General features: G+C 38.1%; 1 protein-coding gene across 2 annotated transcripts in view; it reads left to right on the top strand.

Annotated features, from left to right (window-relative positions):
* The window catches only part of LOC106947407 (probable flavin-containing monoamine oxidase A), a 71,655-nt gene extending 53,273 nt beyond the window's left edge, over positions 1 to 18,382 (top strand). Inside the window, exons 11-13 of one of the 2 annotated variants that reach the window (XM_015032394.1) lie at positions 5,403 to 5,503; positions 14,375 to 14,706; positions 17,868 to 18,382. In XM_015032394.1, coding sequence (XP_014887880.1) covers positions 5,403 to 5,503; positions 14,375 to 14,690 — 417 coding nt within the window. In that variant the 3' untranslated portion in view covers positions 14,691 to 14,706; positions 17,868 to 18,382. Of the gene's footprint in view, positions 1 to 5,402; positions 5,504 to 14,374; positions 14,875 to 17,867 lie in introns of those variants that run through there. The other variant, XM_015032393.1, reaches the window with a different exon arrangement.
* The last annotated feature ends 2,478 nt before the right edge of the window (positions 18,383 to 20,860 follow it).

Raw genomic sequence — 20,860 nt, 5'->3', positions numbered from 1 at the left:
TATATATATATCTGACGCCTTGAAATTGGCCTCTGTCTCTTTAAGAACCGTTTCCGACACTCCTCTTTCATGTCGTCATCTCAACAATGCTTCTCCATGCCGTCCATTGATGCAGTTTACAACCGTTTTCTTGGAGCGTTGCTGTTTGATAAGCTCAGTAGTTCCACCAGGTGTTTGCTGCTGCTGCTAGTCTGGAGGAGCGGAGTGGGGAGATGAAGCTGCAAGGAGGAGCTTTAGGGAAATAGGGGGGGTGCTTTTGGTTGCTACGGGAGATTCAAGGATTTCTCAAACATGCTAGATGGTGTCAAAGTAACAAAAGTGTTTGAGGGAATAATAATACAACATAGTAAAATTCTCAAAAAAGTCAATTTTGCGTAATGTCCATAAACTTGCATGGATTTTATAATGAATTCACTTATTTTTATTTTTTTCCATGGATCATATGTAAAATTTGAAAGAAAATGCAGCTCCGGAAGCGTGAATTTGCAAAGCAGCCACTGCAGGAATGCCGTTTATCCTCCTTTGCGTTGATATACTGCGCTGCTTAATAACTGTGGCCACAAATGGCTTGGAGCACAATCCCTTCTTAAATCCTGGAGACAAGATTCCTCCACATTTCATTTCTCTGAGACGCTCCTAAGTGAGGTGGCGGCACGTAAAACCAGCCTCAACTACCAGCTGTAATTTACATGTAAAATCCCACTCCCATCCAACAGGGTTATAAACCACTTTATTGATTTTATACACTATTATTAAAAAAGGAATGCAGATGTGCTCTGAATTTCAATAGCTGCTGTAAACTCAGAGGAACTCTGGGTTTAAATGCATCAAAAAGCAGGAAGTCACTAACTTTAACTATCCTAAAGGCAGGAGATGCTCTTTACATTTATGCATCAAATATAATGTCAACTTTGAGTAAATATTCAATAAACCTGTTTGTGATACAAACGTGATGCCACTGTATTCTTTTAAGATTGAAAAAACTTTCTTGCCACCCTTCTTCTGTCTTTCTGGTTTTCTTGACATGAGCATTAATATTTAACTCTCTATCTGAGGCCCTTAGATTCGGAGAAGAGGTCCGACAGTGGAATGTTTTCTGGAACATCCGCTTCTGTGAAAATTGGCAGCTGTCGGATGTTTTCCGTCTCCGTGGATAAAACTTTCTCGCTGAAGAGTGAAGGATTTCAGATCGCATGTTTTATGATTTCGCACGTCTTAATTTTCCCGTCTGGCAAACAACACGTGAAATTTGATTGCAATATTTTCCAAGTTTCATAAGTGTGAAATGTATCTTTCAAGGTCGAACAAGATTTGAAAAACATATATATTTTATTTGACCTTTATTTATACAGGTTGTCTCATTGAGATCCTGGACCTGTTTTGACAAAACAAACATATTTCAAACTTTCTCGCTTGTTTCTTTCCCTTTTACTTCGACCTTCTAATACAGAGGAACTCTGGCTACTTTAACATCATGTCTCCTACTTCACCCATGAATCTGCTGCAGAACCTGAAAGCTCCTTTTATTGACCAACTCCTCCATCCTGGGTGTAGGAGCACCTGCAGGATATCATCTGAGGCTACACACATAACTATCATTGCACCTAATAAATAAGCAAACGCAGCCGCATCTCCAACATGCATGAGCCGCACAAACCGAATCCACTCAAATATGATGCAGGAAAGTGATGCAGATGACACAGAAACAGCAGATCTGATCCACACGACGCCCGATGCGCCCCGCACAATGAGACACACATGCACACTTATGCAAATTACATGAAATAATAAAGGCAGAAAAACAAAGCCTACCCATGTGATCCATGGGAGGAAGAGGACAGAGGTTCCCAGGTTCAGGTGGTTTATCTGAAACTTCCAGAGGAGGAAGAGATGAAGTGATGACGTTTTCTTAATTTCTACTTTTTTTGATAAACATTTTGACTGAATTTAGCTGTTAACTCTCTCAGCTTAGCGTGACGCTGGAGAAGTGCGCGGCAGGTGTCACGGTCAGTCAGTGGAGAAGCTATGGGGTGTCCCGTCAGCTCTTCAGTTACCAAACGGAGAAAAAACAACCTTGTAAAAGGTTCAGCTGGGGTTCAGTCAACCCCCCTTACAAGTCTGCTTATTCATTTTTAGCTAGCTTCACTGCATCGTCACATTTAGCTTACAGAAAGAGCGCCACGCCGCCAAATAAAATAAACTGACCAATAACATTCAGGTTTAGGACGGGCATGTTTTATATCTGCTGTTATCTGCACAACCTCCTTTTAATTTTGCAGTTTTTCTCCTCTTATAATCTGTTTTTATCCACATTTTTCTTCCTTTACATTCCCCAGTTAAACATTTTTTAGTATTATTTCTGTTGTGTTAAAACTTCGCCCTAAATGTTATACCTTTTACCTTTGAGTGAATATGAATTATTCCACTTACTTCTGACTGTATTCTGGTAAATCAGGGTTTTTTCTATGTCCCTTTTCATTGGTCGTGTCTTTTTTCCCATCTCACTCACTTTAAATCCTACTTTCTACTTTTCCTTACTTGTATCTTTTTTTTGTTGTTGTTGTTGTTGTTGTTTTTGTTTTACAAAAAGGAAACATTTACTTTTCTACTCCATAAATTTAATCAGGAATCTCCAAAGAGGGATTCAGAAGGTGCATTAATCTGATTTAAAATGGTTCCCTTTAAATCCACGGAGGGCAGAAAGGAAAGAATATGAAACCAGCAACACAAGCTACTCGACTGGAGAGGAAAATACCTGCTGGGAATATCAGTTTTGCCCTAATCATGTTGTGTCACACACAAACAGAACAGCTATTTAGCGGCATTACATGATGCATAGCACACATTGATTAAATGTGAAGCAGTACATTAATCATGCCCGATGTATGATTCCTGCTTTCCCTCCGCCGTGCCATCGAAAGCCAGTGGAAAAGCGCCTTGAGCAAACCCAAGGCAGCAACATTAAGGGAGATATCATGATTTTACTTCGCTGACAAAGAGACTCAGGGGGGACATCACTTTTAAGAACAATTACTTTGAGTAAAGCCAGAATAATGAATGAAGGCTGCTTAAGCGGCGGAAAGATTTCCCTCGATTTTCTTTATGGCCGCTAAATTGTTATCAGATTTCTTCCCCACCTTCTTTTAATTACTGTTATCCGAACGTCCGCGACGATAAACGCACAGACAAGAGCGCCTTCGAGTTCAAAAGATCATTTTAATTTCTTCGCCGCGTCTCGCCGGGCTCTGAGCCGTTACGTTCCTCCGCTTTCCCATTAAGCGGGAAAATTGCGGGTATATGTTAGCGAGCCAACTTGGACCCATCAAATATTCAGCAGGTGCAGCGGTTCTCCACCCGGGTTCACCGTTCGCCGCAGATCAGCTCTTCTACTCCACACACATGCTTTAGAAAGCCTTAAAAACGTCACCGCGGTTTTATACATTCCTCATCTCTCTCTTCCTCTCGCTGGCTGAACGCATGTTGCACATACCGGCTCTACGTGGCCAATAAAAATGTCAATTCGTGTAACTTAACGACGGCACGAAGCGATAGCTTTTAAGCTATGCAGCAAAAACACTTTAAAAGCATCTAATTCTGTGCCTTCAACACTGACAGTTTAATTTGTCCTATAATCACTCAGAGCAGTTAAGCTGAGGCTCACAATTGTAGAAATTGCCGCAGTTTACAAAGCCATGCTGTGTTATAGAAGAACTCTTCATTACGTGCGATTTTTTACTCAACGGGGTTCGGCAAAGTATTTAAGTGCCTGGAAATGTTCGAGTTTTCTGTTTTTTTAAATGTTTTTTCTTTATTTTATGTGATAAACCAACAAAACATTGTGAATAATTGTGAACTACAATTCTTTAAAAGTCTGAAAAGTGATTGAGACTCCTCAATAAAACCCAAATGATTTTCTGATTGGTAAACAAGATCCACTTGTGTGTGTTTAATCTCTAAATCCAGCTGTTCTGTAAATGTCTCAGGTGGTCAAGGAGAACTTTAAAGCAGGCTGAGGCCATAAAACAATATCTACATGCTTTGAACATCAACAAACATGGTGAGAAAGGTGATAAAATTGTCCAAAAATGTAAAAAGATCAAGATCCAAGAATAATTTCGCAGCAAATAACTGTTTAATTTTTGTCATTTCTACTAATTCAAACAAAATGCATGTTCTTTTCACAGAAAACGAGACCTGGAATGTGAAATATTGCGTTCCCCTGCCCTCAGTTTAATATAGACATCAATTAAAGACCTGCCACATCATCCTGCAGCAGCGCCGCCTGTCTCCCCGGCTCCCTCTGACTCTTTATCACAGCGTTTCAAACCGTTGTCAGTTTCAGGCCCATCTTTCTCCCCAGCGCTCATTTCTTCTGTCTTAGATTTCTCATCCCTCAGCTCTGTAATTTTGTCTGCCTTTCCAGCCTTCTCTCACATTTTTTTTCTGTTTTCATTTCATGCTTTGCTCCCATGGAGTCTGAAAGCGAGAAAAAGTACCACTTATATGTAGCCAACCAGAAGTTTACATAAGTAACAAATGCATTGTGACACATTTCCATTTTTTTCTCTATCTTTTCTTGTTTTATGTCAGTCAGAATTACCAAAATTATTTCTATTTGCTAAATTGTCTTCAAAATTAGAAGTTTAATCAACATAAATTCAATCAAGCCTCCTGATGCTTAAAATAGAAGCCACTTATTAACATATCAGGAAAAAAAGATGAAGAAATATACATATCTACATACATCTTCAACATAAAAGAAAGAAAAAAGGCATTACATTAAATTGAGAGAGGGCTAAATTTGCCAAGAGGTGATAAGGAAGCTATATAAAACAAGCTTATATATCTTGCTGAAAATGTACTTTTGAGTTAGTTTGTTTAATTTCAAGTTTAATAAGACATTTGCTCTTGAAACTAGACCAAATTACTTTGAAGAATTTGTGTTTTTGCAGCGATGAAGTTCCTGTTTAACAGTTTAACTAGTTTATACAAACCATAAAGGCTCAGATTTCAGTCTTGTCTTGGCTAAATGAGAAATATCCTTCCAAATTCAGGCTTTTGTAAACATTTAGACTTTCCTACGAGCAAAACTAAAGTATGTTTGAACAATTGGGCAACTTTAACTTATTATTTATGTCTTGTGTTGTCCGTTAATTATCTGTGTTGCCAGAAGAACGCTAGTAGATTTGTCTAAACTCTCTAAAGTCTTTGTAAAAATAAGAAAAACTCTCATAATCCTGCCAAACAAGGATGTCTTGGGGGGTGGGAGGACATCCTCCATTAAATCCGAATTTTAAGTAGTATATGCTAGTTTTTCAGGAGTTACTGTCATTTTACCTTCTTTTTTTTCTGCTGCACCATTAAAATGTGAGTTATATCTTTAGCCCCGTTTTGTTTTGAAGGACTGGGCTAAGGAGGAGTTCAGCGGCGGCTGCCCCGTCAGTGTCATGGCACCCGGTCTGCTAACGTTTTACCATCCGAGCCTGAGGAAGCCCTGTGGCAGGTAATCACCCCGCTGATGACAAACACAATCACACCTCTGCTTCTCCAACTCCTCCAAATGTCTCGTCTTCTTCTGCACTCTCACTCGGACAAACCATGGAGACGAAGAAGAAAATCCTAAATCTTACGAGTAATTTTTTGGAGTTTATTATTTAATGAGATTCGCTCGTTGGCTGCTGACAGGTTGAGAGATAGTCAATGTATTTCCTGGTTGTTTATTCTATTCTTACACCACAGAAACCATTTTAATTCCTCCACAACTCAAATGAAGAGTTCCTTGAATTATAGCGTGCTTGTCCAGATCAAAAAAAAAAAAATAAAAGAGGTCATCAGAAGATTTATTCCTTGAAGAAAATGTCCCATAATCCATTTCTAATGGCCTGTTCAAGGATGCACAGGACTGAGTAAACGAGAGCGACTGGAAGGTAAGGGGGTTCGGGTAATGCATTTCTATAATGACATCCAGTCTGCGGGGAGCAGGAGACACTCGTTGCGTAACGTGACTGAAACAGCAGCGAGGGGATGGCGGCCCCTCATTGGCATTCTGTCCCTGCGTGACAAATGAATCCCCAGAGACGTGCTGCGACCTTGACCGCGTCCAGCACCAGGATGATACCTCCTTTAATTGCTGGAGAAATGACGATATTAGCCTGTAGATGTGCGGTTTGATTTGAGATCCTTTGTATCTCATTAGGGGCTACATTACGCTTTCTGTAATAAGCCTAATAGACTCGGACGGTTTGTCGGGCTCCTCGGCTCTGAGATGTTTACAGAGAATGAAGGCACCTGTGGGATCCTATAGTAATTCTCCTAATCCTTGATTCGCAGTGACCCTGAGTTTAGACCTGCAGTAATGATGTTTCTGTTTTTTTAAAAGATAAATCTACATTCACCAAGGTTTAGATTCACTTCACTGCTTCTTAGAAAATACAGTCTACTTAGCAACACAGAACAACTGGATCAAACATTTAGTTTTATACTTACTAACCCTGAACAGGAATCATATATGGAGAACCAATATTTAGCTTTTTTTTTTGTTTGGTTTGTATTTCGTTCTAGTTTGTGTGAAGCACTTTGAACTGCCTTGTTGCTGAAAATGTGCCACTTAAATAAAAATACCTTTACCTTCTTCAAGTTTAGCAACACTATCCTAAATATTAAGGTATATTTGGTGTTAAAATAGGAAGTATTAATGTTTTTTCAGGCCGGTTTCAAGTAATTTTAGTTATTTGTTAGGGAACTGAAAAATTTTTTAATTCTGCTTCCAAAAAAATATGGGGAATCACAGTTAATTGATGATTTAATAATTGAAGTGAATACTCTTTTATATAAATGCCAGTTGGTTTGGATCTCTCAGGATAAATCGCATTCAAAATCTTTTCTTCTGCATGTTTTTCTTTGAGTTAAAAATTTGTTTGATAAAATCAAGTGTATTTGGAAATGAATTATTATCTTGGATCTGACATTTGTAACACATTTTAGACATTGCACCCATTATTTTTACATGCATTTGTCCATATCATGATATTTCATCTGTTTAAACTTCCCAGAGCCTCTTACAGAACATTTCCAGTTATCTCTGCTTTAATATCAAAACACCATCTGCAGACTAAGATATTGTACCCGAGCTTAGAAATAAATGTCTTCACAGTATTCTTCCTTTACAAGGTTACAGCACTATGCTTCGAATACCAAGAACAAGAGCTCCACCGGGCTCCAAAATATGGGCAGGCCTTTACAGTGCATCAAAAATGTAAGAGTCGAGGTCTCCCAAGTGAACTGCAAACAAAATGAAACGCACTGAGCCAAGAGCTAAACAAAACTTAAACATGGAACGGGCAACAGCTGCTAAATGTTGCACAAATCTTTTACAGCTTCTGGAATGACAATTATTCAGTTCCTTGTACAATTTTCATGAAACACTTTCAGCACATTCTCTTCATGCCAACACGTTTGCTCCAAAACAAATGTAAAAGCAATTAAACGGAGTAACGGTAATGATTTGTTTTCAGGCTTGTGGGGAAGCAAAAATGGTGAAACGGCTTGTAAGGAAGTTCAATGCAGAGGAATTTACTAAGGCAGCATTTTACCAAGTGAGTGGAAATGTCCACATTTAATCATGAATTTACAGAATTAAATTATCTGAAAAAGCAACAATCATAGAAAATCCCACTGCTGGTTTTTGACCTTAACTCTAAGCGAACTTGGATTATGCCACTGGAGAGTAACGCGAAGCACACCTGTTTGGAAGTGGCCTAGTCAAATTCTGGGCTTATCTGTAATATATTTTTCCACAACACTGTGCTTATAACACAGATATGAAAGGCAATATAAACCAAATGATTAGCACATCATTATTTAGTCCAAAAGTCAAACATTTTCTCTTTAGCACTGAAGGAATTGTACTTAAGAAGGACACTAATTAAACTGGTATTGTGAATTAAGTAGTGTCCAGTTTATCTGCACAATTTAGCATTCTGGGCTCTAGTGAACAAACCTAATTACATCCTTTTGGTCAGACAACTTCCTTAACTTTACAGCAAAAAACAAGAGTTAAAAACTGTAGTTTTATTTAAAGGGATCCAATGCTGGCCTAAATATGCAGTAATTTTTCTATTATTCAAAAAATTGCTGCTTGTGATGCATCAAAACTCATAATTACTTCAGAAATGTATCTTTTTTGCTTATATTTTTCACCTATGGAGGTCGCCATTTTTAAACATGCTGGGTTGATGACAAGTTTTGATCCATTCTGTACTGGAATCTACAGAGTAAACACAGGCAGGCTAACTTCACCTGACTTTGTGTATCATATTGTGTTTGACTGGTGTATTTTTAGACAATGCCACACTGTGTCACTGTTGGCTATAATAAAAAAAAACAAAATAAAAAAAACAGTGAGGTGAATCTGGATGCTTCCAACACAAAAAGAAGAAGAGTGCAGTCTGACAGAACATCGGAGCCGAACAACTTCCAAAGATCTGTGCCCTCAACATTTCTCTCCAGAAGACTCAAACAAGTCATTTCTATGAGAAAACTGACGAAGCCTCTAACAGGTGATCGTTCCCTTAATGAGCTAAAAACAAATGAAGTGCCAACAGTTTCTATCTACAAAGCACCTAAACCCCGCTGCCGTTGGAGTGAAAAATCCTGGGAGAAACATCAGACAGACCGCAGTGGAAGCTCTTTAAATGGAGCTCTGTGCCGCCCCAATGAAGACCGGACCGGACACAGGGCTATAGAAATACTTAATGGATCACACAGCTGGACCAGAGCACAACGCAACTTCCGAAGGACCTGCATTTTTTTTATCTCAACATTTCTCTCCAGAAGACGTTGAGTCATTTGTACGAGCAAATCTGACAAAGGCTCCAACAGGTGATCGTTACCTTAGTGGCTAAATCCCACTGCCACCAGAGCGCTGGACGATCTTTGAGTGCTAATGGATCTGTACACCAGTAGTACCAGCAGCACTACTGCCACCTCAACGAAGACCGGACCAGACATGGAGCTACAGAAGGACTTATCGACCAGAGGTACGTGTCATTCATTGTTTCGTTTATGAAGCTGAAGGCAGCAGCAGCAGCAAACACCAGCTCCTTTGGCCAACTCTGTCCACTTCCTCAGTTTGGTCCTCCTCATCTTCATAACCTCTTGTGATTCCTACATTTCCGTTGATTTCAATGCGCTCCGGTTCATTTTGAAAAGGCTTAATGACTTTACTCATGCTGTTTTGGCTGGACGCCATTAGTCCAGTTGGACCATTAGGCATCATTTACCCACAATTCATTGCAGCATGAACAACATGGCGATGTTCGTGTGATGATATTTTATTAAAATTTATAATAATTAAGCAGCCTACAGTATTATTACTGTATTGTTTTTTCATCTAAAATAAATATTTCTCAAAGTCTGTTGCTGCAACTCATCACATATTCAGACTAAATACAGAATGAATTAATTTATTTTTCACAGCTGTGTGATGGACGATGTATATAATTCTGTCCTTGGGGGATGTCAGGTAACCTGTGGAAGACTTTAACAAGCAGCACACTTGCAAACAAAGCTTCTTAACATTTCCCCCAAAGTTCAAGGTGTTCTGTTGATGAAGTCCCTTGTTGGGCCTATTAGGAAGTAAAAATGCTTAGAAAAACATCCTCGCTGCAACTTACTGACCATTTGTTTACATGGCTACTCTCCGTTTTTATTCATCTTGATCCCGTTTTGTACTCCTGTAGCTTTTCTCTTACATCCAGCTGCACCGCCGCAGACGAGATGGCAAAGCTGTTTGCAGCAGAGACCGCAAACTCCCTGCTCAGAAAATATAAATTAATCATAGCCAGGCGTTGTGGGGGTGGCTTTCGGACTACAGGTTAGTTTTGTGGTCTGGTGTCGGTCTGCACTCATGGGAATTAATTTGTCCCTTACCTTACCTCTTTCCTTTAAATAATAAATCAAATGAGTGTCCTCTTTTTTTATTCTGGCTACAGAGACGATGCATAAGCAAGAATAGAAGGTGTCCTCTTGAGTATTTGCAGCAAAAAAATTCAGATTATACACAAACACACATTGCACAGCTGCTGCAGAGTTCGCTGCAACAGTTGCTCATGTGGGAAGCTAACTTGTGCTCTGACGTAGACCAATCAGGTGTGGAGAGAGCCGGATTGGCTCCGACAGCTAGTTTTGGGAAAGGAGGTAAAATACACTACAGAATGCATGCAAATGATCTGCATATGATGAAAACAGTCATCTGTGAGAAAACCAACAGAGGCGCGGCTGCCAGCACGCTGATGGAGGCAGCATGTTCCTGCCGCAGGGCATGTGAACCACTCACCATCAGGAGGATAGATTTTCCTTTTCAACGTTTGCTGTGTTTTCACAGGTGGAAGAAAATATTTGCGCTGCGGTTATTAAGTCATCACCACTACATTTCGACTCGGGTGCTTTCTGCAAAGAACTTTAACAGGCTCTGACTGACTGGAGCCGACCTCAAAGGGAAATCGGACGAGGCAAAGCCATCATAATAAGAATTGATTTCAGCAACAAAAACATGGAAACACTTTGATTATATACCATCGGAGCAGAAAGTTCTGCGGAGTTCCAGACAGTCTACAGCTTTATACATTTTCACTTTATTAACTCCAAGTCATGCACAGAAAAGGGCAACTTCTCACCATTTTGCTTTATTATCAACACACACTGACATGAAGGACCTCGAAGGTCCTGCAGTTCTTTAATTTCTTCCTGCTGCCACGAGAAAATGTCCTTATTCTTTTAGTAATAACGACAGACTTGATTTTGCTTGTGCTTTTAGTTATAGGAACAAAGAACTTCATTATGAATCATAAAGATGGTAATCAAAAAAGATTTGAGGAAGGACAAAGGCTTCTGCATGTGTACTAACTAACCTAAACACAAGTGAAAGGGAAATGAATGGAGATTTTTATTAAAAAAGACATTCATCACCATTCAAAAGTGTTCATTGCCTTCGAAATGTAGATTTTATCTTTAAAACCACACACTTCAATATATTCATTGGGATTTTATGTAATAATAGACACAAAGCAGTGGACTATTGTAAATAGACAAGGATACATGGGTGGTAATATGTATTTGTCATCATAATTAAGAAACTGTTACCTTCAGTCGCTATAAAAAATTCAGTATATACCAAACATAACTTAAAAAAAATATGAGTTTGTGATTTGACATCTTGAAATTGGTCTCTGCCTCTTTAAGAAGCTTCTGCTCTTTCCGAGACTCAGTAGACCATCACAACACGTCTCTATTATGCTGTTTACAATCATTTTTATTAGCTTTGGGCTGAGAAGTTGTTCCTATGATGATCTCAGGAGACATGCAGGTCCACCAGGTGCCTGCTAATTGCTGCTGCCGCTAGTCTGGAGGGGCTGAGTGGGAAATTCAAAAATGTGGTTTCGCAAAACATTCAAGTGATAATTGGTCATTCAGAAACATTTTCCAACCACATTTCTTCCTCATTGATTATCTGTCAGTGTGTTGGTCAGTTCTTAACCCAATTATACTAGTTTGACCATTTTCCTTAGATGTTTTCTCCTCTTTATGCCAATAATTTGAGCATCTTCTCCACGACCACAGGATGCCTTTCCTCATCACTTTTTATCACTGCTCATTGCATCAACTTGTTGCCAGCTGGAAGACGGTTGTTTAGACAGCATGAGTGTCTTCAGTCTGAACTTAAATGGAATAAATAAACAAAAAAAAATTTTTTGTTTCTTTTGCTGAACTTACCTTGTCAGCAGTTTAAATGGAACATTTGATTTTCTTAACTTATTACTTCCAACCTTTGTGCACTAAACATATATTAAAATAAGACAATGTCAGGTTTTTACTCCAAGTATATCTGCTGTTGCTAGCATGAACCGGCTTTTTAACAGTAATTTATCTAACTTCTGGAGGAGTAAATCAACATTTCAAGTTGCAAATGGTCCAGCTGAACACAGCGGGTTCTGTCACCAACTAATTGGTTGCAAGTATGTATTATTTCAGCTATTTGGCACAACAACAATTTAAACCAGGAAAAGATGGTTCACAGATTTTACTCAAAGACAACAGAGGATGTGCTCTTGCAAAAATAAGATTATTACTTGCTGCTCACCCTTCTTTGTAAAACCCTGACTTGAAAAAAGTTCAGAACCTTTTTGCCCAGAGGGCAGGAGGAAGAAGACAGGATGTAAAGGTGGAGCATATTGTCCTATAGGTGGCACATTAATTAAAATGAAAAGAGATTTCTCTGCAGTAACAGAGCAGCAGAGGACATATGAAGTGGATAATAACTGATTTGGTGGGTTTTGCTTGTAGCATCTCCAGCTGGTAACATACATGGAACATGCACAGTTTGTGTTACATGCTGCTGTATGTTTCATACTGCATGTGATTGCATGGTAGAGGTGGACAGATCGATTCGAAATATCAATATAATCAATACCATGTCGGTATCGGTATTGGATCTAAACTAGTTTGGTAAAATTGATGCTTTTTCCTCTTAAATTACTTCATTTTTCTACTGTAATTTCTCAGATCTACCCTGAAAAGGTTTTGTTTTGCTCTTCAGTAGTATTTTTTTTAGAATGCCTAAAAATGTATTTTGCTTTTCTGTTGTATTTATCATTTCACTCTGTTTGAATAATTTTGTAGGAGGCTATAACTTCTGTCCCTATCCTGTTTGATAAAAAAAAAATCAGAAGAAAAGCCACAAGAACACCCAAAGGTCAGAAATTTAATGCTATGTGAAACCTCAATAATAAAACATCATATTGTTGATACAGTATCTGTATCAACAATACTGGCTCTATATTTACTTTGTTGGATCAATACCAAAATGTGCAGCATCGCATACATGTCTGTTTCATGGTTATGCACTGACATCTTGCAAATCTTTAAGACCCTGTTTCACATTTTACTTTTCTCAAACGGATATTATTGGGAATTTATGCCACTAACTCAAAGTAGTGCATAATTGTGAAGTTGTTAGCAGCCTGTAGCAGTTTATCTTACACAATTCCTCCATATTTACCTCAATCCATCTATCCATCCAAACTGACCAAGTTGCGGCCACCACCATGCTTCACCATCGGAGAGTCACCTTCAGGGTGTTATACAGTATTAGTTTTCCCTGACATATTTTCTGGCACAAAGTCAAAACTTTCTATTTTGGTTTGTCTAATCTGACCAGAACAAACTGCTTAATGAATTTCTTCTTCTTCTTTTAACATTTGTCATTTTTTCTTTCTGAATAAAGGATGCTGTAAATTTGCTTCCTGTATGTGTTGTCAGCAGTGTGTTCATGTCTGCAGCTCTCGATCGACATGTAGGGCCACGTAGAAGGAGCAGCAGCATATTCTGCTTTCCTGCACTGAACAAGCTCATCCTAATGAGCTGAGCATGTTGAACACAAAACTAATAAAGAGCGAAGTTAGCGACCGTATCAGGCTGGAAATGTTCCAGTTGTTCCAGTTCTGTGTCACAACTGTTGAATGTTTCTGTCTGCTGTGTTTCTGAAAAGTAGGTTAATTTGAGATTCAGATCGGGCCTGAGGTGTAATTGTGTGTGTGTGATTTTCTGGAATTGACCTGCAAACGGCAGATGGTAATTAGTCTCAGCCTTTAAAAAAAAGGTGCATTAATTTGGCCTCTTCTCCACTGGTCTTATGAAGTCTTTCTCAAATTGTACTGATCCACATTTATTTGCCGTGACTTGAGGTCAAGTTGTGAAGTTAGCTTACCAAATGATTGTGGTTAAAAATAATTAAGTGGCTTAAAACCAGGTCACATCAACAGTTATTGTTTTTATTTTATTGAAAATGATGCATCTGCGAATAAATCCAGCTGATAGAAATGGGTAAAAGAACTCATATTTAATGGTGCCACAGAAAGTCAAACCTGTTTTTCTTTTATTGTGCTTCTAAATTGCAAATAACCCTAAAACTATGCTAACAGCACATGTAGTGAAGAACAACTTTTATTTTTATTTGATATCTGGAATTTGTAAATAACTCAAAAGTCCCTCAACTTGCTCGCGATTTTGTCACATTTATAAAACATGAACACTTCTAATTAGTTAAGAAACTAATACTTTCATGTCATGTTGGATATATTTAGATGTTATTGTTGTGCTTAGTGGGTGAAGTGTTTATCAGAATGAAAAAGTTTGAGAAACTGGATGATGGAATATTCTAACTAAAGCCACGAGCTTGAAAATATAATCACATTTACTAAAGTGATTATAATTTATTGAGATCTCCCTGTAACTGCGATTCTAAATGTGCTGATTTGAGTGTAAAAGCAAAGACAAAATGCTTTGTGACGATTTAAAGACGTTTCTGGTTTTGCAGGATCCACTGGGCCGGTACAGAGACCGCCACCCTGTGGTGCGGCTACATGAGCGGCGCCGTGCAGGCGGGGCAGCGGGCCGCGCTGGAGGTTCTGGCTGAAGTCAGCCATGTTGTCCTGACGCCGGAGGAGCAGGAATCTCTGATCCAGGGTCAAACTCTCCACCGTCCCCCAAAGCCGACCGCGCTGTCGGCGCTGCTCAAGAGGCTCAGCAGGAAGTCCGTGTTGATACCGGCGCTGACGATAGGCGCTGCTCTGCTGCTGGTCCGGAAACGAGACGTTCTGGTGAAGATCCAAACTTACGTAGGAGCTTTCTGAGCGATGAGGCGATACTGTAAGAACATCGTCGGGAGAAATGTCAGTTAAATTTGTTTGTGTTTGTGAAGTTAAGCTCCATGAAACGACTTAATGTTTCTAAAACTTCTCAAATCCAATCTGAAGAACAAAATAATGAATTTTTTTTGAATTAATACTTCAAATGAACACATTATTGGCTAACAAACATCAACCGTTCAATATTTGCATATTCATATTTAATTCATTCTGGAACGTAGCTCCAAATTATTTAAATGTGGAGCATTTCTGAAGCATTCGAAATAAAAAGCAGCTTCTGAAGCTAAGATAGCTAGCCACAATGGGATTGGCTGGTTGCGTTTGGAAACCAGCCAATCTGGTGGCACCGTTCACTTTCCTTGGTGCTGATTGGCTGGAAGATCATAATTAAGGAAAACCATAGATATTAGTTTCTTCAGTAGAACCAAGATGGTTTTTGTTGTGTCTATTATATTCAGGTGTGTTTTGGAGTTTAAATGATTAAAATATGAAGTTATCAGCATTTTTAAGGGGGTTTAAAAGAGGCAGCTGCAAAATATGATTTAAAAAACCCACTGACTTTCTGTCACTTCTGAGTTTATTGACTTTTAATTAGTTTTATCACCTACTTGCTATTTTCATTTGTTTACTTGTTTCTCACCAGTTAATTCAGTAGTTGCTTTTATTAGACTGTTCATCTTTTCTCTAAAGCTGTTTTACCAGATGTGATTTGATTTTTGCTGTTCATTACCTCAGTGACTTTAAACCATCCACACACTAATTCAATAATAAGAAAATAATCAAAACGACTATAATTAAAACAGCTTAAAAGTCTAAGAAATACCAGAGGCTTATTAGGTTTTCAGAAGCTGAATGGAAAGAGATTTAATAGATTTTTTTAACTTCTTGTGCCTAACTTTAGTCTAATGTAGAAAAGGAGGTGAGGCAGATGAAATTAAAATTTTCTAGACTTCCCTGCAGAGGAATTGAAAAGGGATGGCACAGCAAATATGCGTTTAATTTAAAGTAAATATATAAACATTTTTGTAATCTTTCAAATATAACATCCATCTTTATTAATACAAAATGAACAGTAAACGCTCATTTGAGCATAAACATTAGTCACATATTGCAGAACTAAGAATCTGTTTCCAATCTCTGAAGTCTGTTTCTTTAAATACAAAAAACAATCTATGCAAGCAGTACAACTGCATATCAGGGTAGCATTAATTCATAATATCACTCAAGTAAAAGAATAGTAAAGAATGCTATACATTTCCCCCAAAAAAGTTACTCAAGTAAATGTAACCAGTAGACAACAATAGAATAGACAGCAATATTAGTAGCTTATTTGATGTCATAATGACGCTTTTACTGCAAAGTTGCATTAAAAGTCAATTAAAAGTGTAAACTTTGCATTATTTAGTCAATAATTACACTTTTAATGCAAAGTTCTATAAAATTTTGAATAGAAAGTAAATTAGAAGAATCAACTTTTCATTAAAAGTGTCAATGAATGACACTTCATGACAACACTCATACATATTGGTGAAGACTCCTTCATGTTTATGACTGGTGTTATGTTCCCACTTCAAATAAAGTGGTACCGTTTATTCTTGCTAAGAAGTTTAACTTGATCTATTGGCATGAACTAGTCATCATTTAGCAAACATTTAGCATGCAGATCTGCACAGCTGCATGTCTGAGGGCTGGCGTTAGCATCTTAGCGCTCATGTTGCGTTTAAAAAGGACAGAGGGCACAGAAACAGGAAGTGCAGAAGTCGTTACTGTATCAAATTGAGACAGGAATAATGGAAAGTTTGCCTCTCTGAAGTAAAACTGCATCTGAACCATTTGAGGCACAGACTCACTTTCCACCTGTTTCTGTTTGAAAACCTTCTCCAATGTTCTCCTAAAGCTTGAAGACACTAACAGAATCACATCATCTGCAAAAAGTCGAGAGGTTTCCAAACTGGACACTTTTCTCTCTGTGGTTAAACCTTGAGAAACTGTCCATGAAAACCACAAAGGCAGACCTGGTTTAATCGAAACTGCACAGAAACAAATCTGATTTGCTAACAATGATGCATCCAAACTGACCAAGGTTCCTGTTTTGGTCATAAAAGGACCTGAAAGATGTCTTCAGCCACTATGAGAAGGGAAACAAAAGGGAAACCTTTCCAGGAAGGCAATCTCCACTCTACTTAATGTAACGTCTGTATTTAAACTTAGTTTCTTTCAAAAGAAAGTTTTAGAAATCCTCCAAAATCCTCACTTATCAAGGATAATCCCATAAACCAATCACTTCACCCTTAATTAGCTTAGAGGTGACCTTGTCTTTACACTTGAAGCTTGTAATTCACTTTCATTGATTCAACACAGACATACACTCACTGACATCCAATTCAAGGTTGATGTAGCCATTATGAATAATTAAAGCTAATTCAAAACCTCAACTTTGTGCTAAAACTGATCGACTCTAGTTGATTCCAGAGATTTAAAATAGGTTAATTACACATTTTATCATGACTTTGGTTATAAAATAACTAAGCGATGTCCTAATTCAACCCTGCATCCAATAAACCAGAACAAGATGAATAATTTGTTCCTGCCTTAAAATCTGAGTTACATGCTAATGAGGGGATTCAGCTTAGATAATTGATTCATGTAAAATTTACATTAAATTAGCTGTAAATCATTGTGGTTTTTTTTAAACATTTCTGCACAATTTCTACTCGAAATAAAATAAAATGATTGCAATGTTTTCGATTCTTTCATTATTTTCATGCAAAAATTGCAGAAATCCTTGAGATTATCTTCCTGCTGCTTGGTTTGAAACCACCTCAGACTGCTCGTGTTGAAACAGGTTTGCGGAGCGGCGACAGAGCCCAACACGGCCTCACAGATTGCCATAAAAACTGCATGAGCGGCTTGGAGCGCAGCCATGGGCCCATTTGTGCGGCTTCAAAACACCAGCAGATATTTGAACGAGTGTAAGATGGATTAACTCGTCACGCAGTAATAACATCTCCGGCTAAGTGATTTAATCAATATTACTAGATTGCGCAGTCGATTGAAAGGATTTTTGTCAGCCCGTATGTCTCCTCCAGAGAGCAACTCAAAAGCTCACTAATCACCATGAATCCAGCAGCACCACGGATCGCTATTTGTCTGTTTTCGCAGGTTTGAGCTAAATTCAGAGCCTCTGCAAGCCATGCTGAAGGATGGGTATCATCTCAGAAGTTGTTTGCATGGTTTGAAGAAGTGAAATAATGGATACAAAATACACCGATTGCGTTTTTGACTTGACCCTGAAATAAACAGCTCACACTTTTCCCCTCGTCCCAACAGCATAATTAGAAACTTAAAGATAACAGCTGTGTGATTAAATGAGATTTTATCAGTCAAGTCAAAGCAGTTTTTATCAGCATGAAGAAATGTTCGGTATTATTTAGCTTTAAGAAGTACTAATCGAGTGCAGAGACAGATACTTATTGAAATTTTAACCGTTTCTTATTGGCAGAGGCGGTCCTGACCTGTTTGGGGCCCTGGGCGAACCACCTTTATATGAAATTAGAACATTAAGCTGACATAATGTGAATTACAGTAAATTGTAATCAATATTAACATTTACTGAATTTCAATGCTTAAGGACTTTAGCACATAAGCAAACAAACATAAACAAAATAATCTGCAAACATTAAATAATTAACTTTAGAACAATACTTCTCCTTAACACTTATTTCTTTGCAATAAAACACACAACATAGCTTCACAAACTTCTGCTAGTTTGGAGAAAACCAATCTGTCCCACAGTTCAACCTGCCTGCATGCCTTCAAGGCAAAACACTGGGAAAATCTGACCCACTTCTCCTGTCAGACACTGAGAAGGGCAAAATAACCCAGAGATCACAGAGCGAAACAGGTTCAGTCATAAAAACTTTCTCTAACATCCGTTTAGCTGCATTTTCAGGGAACATTTCTGAGTGCTTGGTTGACCTTTGACCTGATTTGACAACCGCCACTGCTTATTGGGTAGTTTTATCATTTCATTTTGTGATAAACGTTTGAGAACATTTGTAATCTTGATGTGACCCTAAATGAAAAGTCTCGGCTGTTGGAAACATCCCCTCTCACCTGGTATTTTTCCCAAAATGCACTGCACTCCTGCTTTCAGCTACAAAGCTACAATTTTTGCAAAATGGTAAGAATTCACATTGAAAGGTAAAATTACAGCTTACCTGATGAATATGAGCTTTTCTTGAAAACCTGAAGGCCAATTTCAGCTTTAATCATGTGAAAAGTAGTAATGAAGCAGCTTTTAGACATATTCACCCAAAGATTAAGATTAGAAAAATGCTTCTAAATGGCTGCGTGCCACCTATATTCCATGTTTTATTTATTTCACAGTTAAAAGGAGAATAATGATAATGATTTTACAGCCACAGCCGATGGGCATGAAAACACACAAAAGGAATTTATTCATATCAAATCCTAGAGGAAGATGGTTTTGTTGATAAAATTGATGCTCTCTTTTTTAGGATAAAATGCACTAATAAATTTTTCATACACTTTCAAAGGCTTTATAGAAAAGAAGACCGTTTAGCATTTTATACAACCACGTTTAGCTCCAGCAGGCAGCCTCCATGTGACTCCTTCAGATGGATGGATAGAAGGAGCATCTTCTTTAAGGAAGGTTGCTGTAATTACTGTGGCCTCTGTAAACAACAGTCAAAGCACTTGTGTTAGTGTTTGCCCTCCGGCTCCAGCGCCGTCTTTAAAAATTCATCCTCTGCAGTGGAGGGTAATCAGTGTTTGTGACCATAAACAACTCTTTTAACAGATTACACATGCAGCCCATTTCGTAAAAGCTGCAGATTTTTCTTTTGTGCCATGTTTTTTTTTTTTTTTTTTTTACTTTTATCTAGAAATAACAGTCTTTTAAAACGAGTCTCTCTTTTGCAGTCCTTGCAAAACTGGATGAAGTATTGTTTTTAATTTGTGTCAGAGTTATGCCAGCGAAGCAATGCTGCAGCTCCAGCCGTTTGTTTTAGATTGCATTTCGCATTGTTTTCATATTTCACGTAAGTTTTATTGTTATGCGTACATCTAAACTGGTAATTATTTACACAAATTATTAACAAATCTGTGTAGCTTCTCCATCACAGAAAAATTATGGATTTTTCTTTTGCATTCTTTGTGATAAAAAATAATCTGAAAAGTGAAATGAAATAATACATAAACATGTTTTGTTAATGGAAGGTAGTTTTGGTTTTAAAATAAAAAAAAAATAATATAAATAAAATAAAATATTTTTTAAAAACTGAAGAAAATAAGAAAATTCACATTAGTTTTATTTCTATTTTTCATTTAATCCACCTGTGGTCAGGAGGAGCGCTGCAGATGTCACGGTCGGACAGCAGCGAAGTGAGGTTGTCCCGTCAGACCGTCAGTTCCTGAAACCACACACCAAAAGAAATGTCATAAAAACTCATGTAGGATCAGTGTGTGACTGCACACAGAAAAAAAAGGGTTAAAAACTGAAAGAATAGTATGATTTATTCTTTTTTGAGAGCACTTTATTCCTTATTTTGAATCGACAGCAGGCGGCTAATATGACAAATATGTTATTTTGTTCTTGACGCAAGAGAAAAATCTTCTGTAACTAAAATAACATTGGTCTATATTTTTTTTCTCAACAAAATCAGGTAAAGTATGACTTTAGATATGAATGAATTTAGCTAAGTACAGCTGGAGTTTACCACCCACACGGCTTAATTTACACTTCTTACAGTATTTCTCTGCAGCTTTACATTCTTCCAGCTAAAAAGCTCTGTTGTGGCTTTATGCTGTCTTTTTTAGCATTAAACAGTCTCCACCACCCACTGCCCAGTGAACAGCAGTCTGACTTCATTGCTTTTTGGTCAACAGAGTCAAGGCTGAGTCATAAAAAGCGCCGTCATCTCCAACACCATTTTTAACAAATCCCATTTCAACCTGGGGGTCAAACTCAGTACAGCCAATGAGCAACAAGGTGCACAAAGCTGTTCAGCTGCCGGGCGTTCAGATGAATTCAGAGAGAAGCCCGTCTCTGGTATAAAAACACACGTTGCCTGAGCAGCCGCAGCTCCGTGGAGCAACACTAATACCTTCACCATCTGGTACCAAGGACGGCG

This window comes from Poecilia latipinna, unplaced genomic scaffold (assembly GCF_001443285.1).
Source record: "Poecilia latipinna isolate Pla-1442-1.1 unplaced genomic scaffold, P_latipinna-1.0 Scaffold238, whole genome shotgun sequence".
Classification (NCBI taxonomy): domain Eukaryota; kingdom Metazoa; phylum Chordata; class Actinopteri; order Cyprinodontiformes; family Poeciliidae; genus Poecilia; species Poecilia latipinna.
Note: the sequence above shows the minus strand (reverse complement) of the source record. Positions and strands in the feature narration are given on the sequence as shown.